Here is a 3,655-nt window from a genome sequence, read left to right on the forward strand (position 1 = left end):
AACACTGTAAAGTATTGGACTCTTGAATTACAGTATGCAAATGAACTAACACTTTACGCTAATTGGCTGGATTACCTCTGAGGTCACAATGCCACTGCCCAACAATGATTTCGCATGGTTTAAAAAAATGTAAATAAAACCTTTCATACCCCAGCAGAAGGCAAGTCTGATGAAGGAACCACAGTGACATAAAAAAGTACTGTACAATTATCCGCAGACAGGCCAATCAGAGAACGATTTCATTGCTGGTAGTGTGAGGTCACACTGAAGCCTGCAGAACATCTGCAAAGCAAGATGTGGAAGCAAAGAACGAAAATTTACCTTCCGACCAAGAGCAAAGAAGCAGAACAAGCCACTGGTTCAGGGTCCTATGTGGCTCTGACAGCCACTTCTACTAAACCTTCCAGGGCAGCCACCAGTCTCCAAAGTGACTTTATATTTGAGGATATCGGTCGCCGCATCAAGGAAATGGGAAGCCAGCTGGTCAAGAAAGTGAATGCCGTATTTCAGTGGAACATCACTAGAGACGGGAAGATGGTGGGGCAGTGGACTCTTGACTTAAAGACCAGCTCTGGAGAGATCTACAAAGGAGCTTCCCGATGTCCTGTGGACACGATCTTCACCCTTTCTGATCATGACTTCATGGAGTTGGTCCTGGGCAAAATTAAGCCCCAAAGGGCATTCTTTTTTGGCAGGGTGAAGGTAAGGGGCAACATCATGTTGGGGAAGAAGCTGGAAATGATTCTTAAAGATCATGCTAAACTCTGAGATGCACTGTGCCTGACTGGTGGAACAGCCAAGACGGACTTCCTTTTGTCATACCGCCAAGTTGCTCACAATGGAGATGGAAAAGAGCAAAGTACATCCTATTTTAATGCAAATTCTATACTATGCAAGTTTGGAGTCACTTTACAGCTAGTTTGCTTAATTATTTATTATTGTTCCAGTAAACTGGGTGTTAATCGCATAATGCACTGTGTCTATCAATGGAAGCTTTCGTTGTGTATTTGCTTAGCCACATCAAGCATATAGAATGTGTACAGTACTTTACATTCCAGTCTCAGGCCATGTTTTCATGAACTGGAAGATCAATGTTGCCACGATGGATCTTCCGGAGTTCGATTTAGTGAGTCTAGTTAAGACTTGCTAAATCAAACGCAGAGAGCGCTCCTGTCGGTGGCCAGTACATCTGTTTCTGCGAGGAGTAAGGGAAGCCTATGGGAGCGTTTTCTCCCATTGGCCTCCTGCTGTGAGGACAGTGAGAAAACTTGAAACAAGGTATGTCAACTTCAGCTACATAATTAACGTAGCCGATGTTGCGTATCTTGATTCGACCTTCCACCTGGCCTCAGGAACGTATGTGTCTTCTACTCCGAAATTCAGGAGAACAAGGATCACATCCTGAGCTTCCTAAGATGACGGGGGGTAGGGGAACGCCGCAGTCATCCCATGGCTGGAAAAGGCTTTGAACCTCCAGTGTTCCTCCATGGCCAAATAGGGAAGTAGTGGTGAGTCAGAGAGCCAGATTCAACGCTCGTGTAACTCCACTCAACACTGGAGATAAATATGGCCCAGTGAGACATGCTCAAGAGGGAGTTATGGCCAGGACTTTTAACTAGAGGGAGGTCACTACAACATGGGATTTGTGGAGGCAGGTGGGGGAGACAGGTACCGGTATATAGTAAAATTATGGGGAAGTGGTAGAATGGAACAATCTCTAAACATGGAGTTATTCCTCCTGGAGCATTTCATTAAGGCATGTCCAGCATTAGTTGGAGAAGCCAACAAATGCTGTGACTTCTCCAGAGTTCTGGAAATTATGCAATAGAACACCCCAAAAGAAGGATGTCCCATAATAGTGGGGAGCTCAAAAGGCCAATTGGCTGCCTTGCTTGATGCTTTTATGGAGGAACTGCCATAACTGAAAAGGCCAGGGCTCTTTTTCTGACACTGACCCATTCCTGACCTCTGATCAAGTCTGTGAACCTAGTCTTATGTGAAGCATAAGGAGAGACAGCCCATGTAGTTTTATGTTAACTAGTGCAAATGTAGATGCTATTCCGATCACATATAACCCTTTGTTGAAAATTACTAAATTACCTGTTTTACTATTCTCCTGCAGCAGGGAGTTCCATGGGTTAACCAGACCTTTAAATAAAAATCCTTTATTTTTTTTCTCTTCATAGTATCACCTTTTTCTTGCATGTTTCACTGAATAAAATATTTTGATGAAAAATTTCTACCCAGCTCGATGTGGCCATTACTATGTTAGTCTACATCCCGTCTCAATGCAACCTCGCATTGTTTTTGCTCTGTTTTCCAATAATGATGCTTTATCTAGATACTCACAGATATTTAGGCTCTTAACTTAGGTCTCTAAATATCCTTGAGGACCTGGCCCTAGATCCTTATCCCAAGAAGTTACAACCAGTTGAAAGTGAATTTTGGGGGATCTTCAGATCCAGATTGGACAGTGCTCTTGGTGGTCAGGGCTTTGCTGTAACTGTGGGTGGTTGCCCCAGAGGAAAAGCAAGGAATAATTGCCACACCAAGTCACCGTTCCTTGTCCACATGGGGAGAAGTAAGTCAGACTGAAGAGGAGTAAGGTCGTGACAATCTAGTCCTTAGATAGCTGAACCTAAACTCCTGATCTATTGAAACTCCCTAGAGGCTGAGGTAGCCTTTGCTGCTCAGGTGAATGTTCTTACTAAATTCCATCTTTTAAGGTGTTGCCCTATTAGCTAAGGCTTGACTTACCAGGAGGTTGACTCTGCAGAGATTGATCACCCCAGGTTCCATTTAGCAGGTCTAGTAAGGACCTGCTAAATCGACTTCTGATGGCACCCCCATCAATTTCAGTACCCCACCAGGTCATGAGGAGTAAGGGAAGTCCACAGGTGAGTTTCTCCCATCATCCTCCCCCAGTGGTGACACCATGGAAACTCAACCTAAGGTAGATTAACTCAAGCTACGCTGATCACATAGCTGGAGTTGCGTACCTTTAGTTGACTTTCTCCCTTAGTGTAGACTTGGTTTCAGGTCCTTCTGGAGTTTCTGGTCACCTTCCCTATTAGTCCTGGCTAACCTAAATCAAAACATACATTTCTCCTACATACTCCTTGTTCTCACATTTGTCCCAGTTTGGGAAGATGAGTCTGCTTCTAGCTATGATACCCACTTCAGAGTCACGAAGCTCTTGGCCTTTGTAAAAAGCTTAGACTCTGCCATTCCATGCTATTACTCTTGGAAACTTTGCTAGAGGATGAATCCTGCACAGGTTGGTGTGATGGTCACATCTTTACACTGGCCTTGATATCACAGATCATTAGTTCACTGCAAGAGAGGAAGTATGGAGGAGACTTGCTTTGTTCTAAAGAATGGACTATTCACCCCAAACCTAAGACAAACTGTATGTTTGAGGTGGGTGAGTGCAGTACCCTTCCCCACCCACCTCATCATTTTTCATGCTTTCACATTTATGCATTTCGAGATGCTGCTAGAAAGTCCAAGTGCTCCAAAGTCTCATTTGTGGTGTTTCCAGTTCCAGTGTCCAATTTGAGCACAAACTGGGAGCAATAAAAATGCCATGGAATTTCCTGCACTTGTAAGAGTTCCATGCAAGTTCAGTAGAGCTTTGAGTGTTGGATAGTTTAGG

General features: G+C 44.0%; 1 protein-coding gene across 1 annotated transcript; it reads left to right on the plus strand.

The window, feature by feature from the left end:
- Positions 1-294: 294 nt before the first annotated feature.
- SCP2D1 (SCP2 sterol binding domain containing 1) lies at positions 295-768 on the plus strand. Its single transcript, XM_089777184.1, has one exon. The coding sequence runs from the start codon at positions 295-297 to the stop codon at positions 766-768; it is 474 nt and encodes a 157-aa protein (XP_089633310.1).
- The last annotated feature ends 2,887 nt before the right edge of the window (positions 769-3,655 follow it).

The sequence above is a fragment of the Pelodiscus sinensis genome, chromosome 3 (assembly GCF_052426305.1).
Source record: "Pelodiscus sinensis isolate ZL-2025 chromosome 3, ASM5242630v1, whole genome shotgun sequence".
NCBI lineage: Eukaryota > Metazoa > Chordata > Testudines > Trionychidae > Pelodiscus > Pelodiscus sinensis.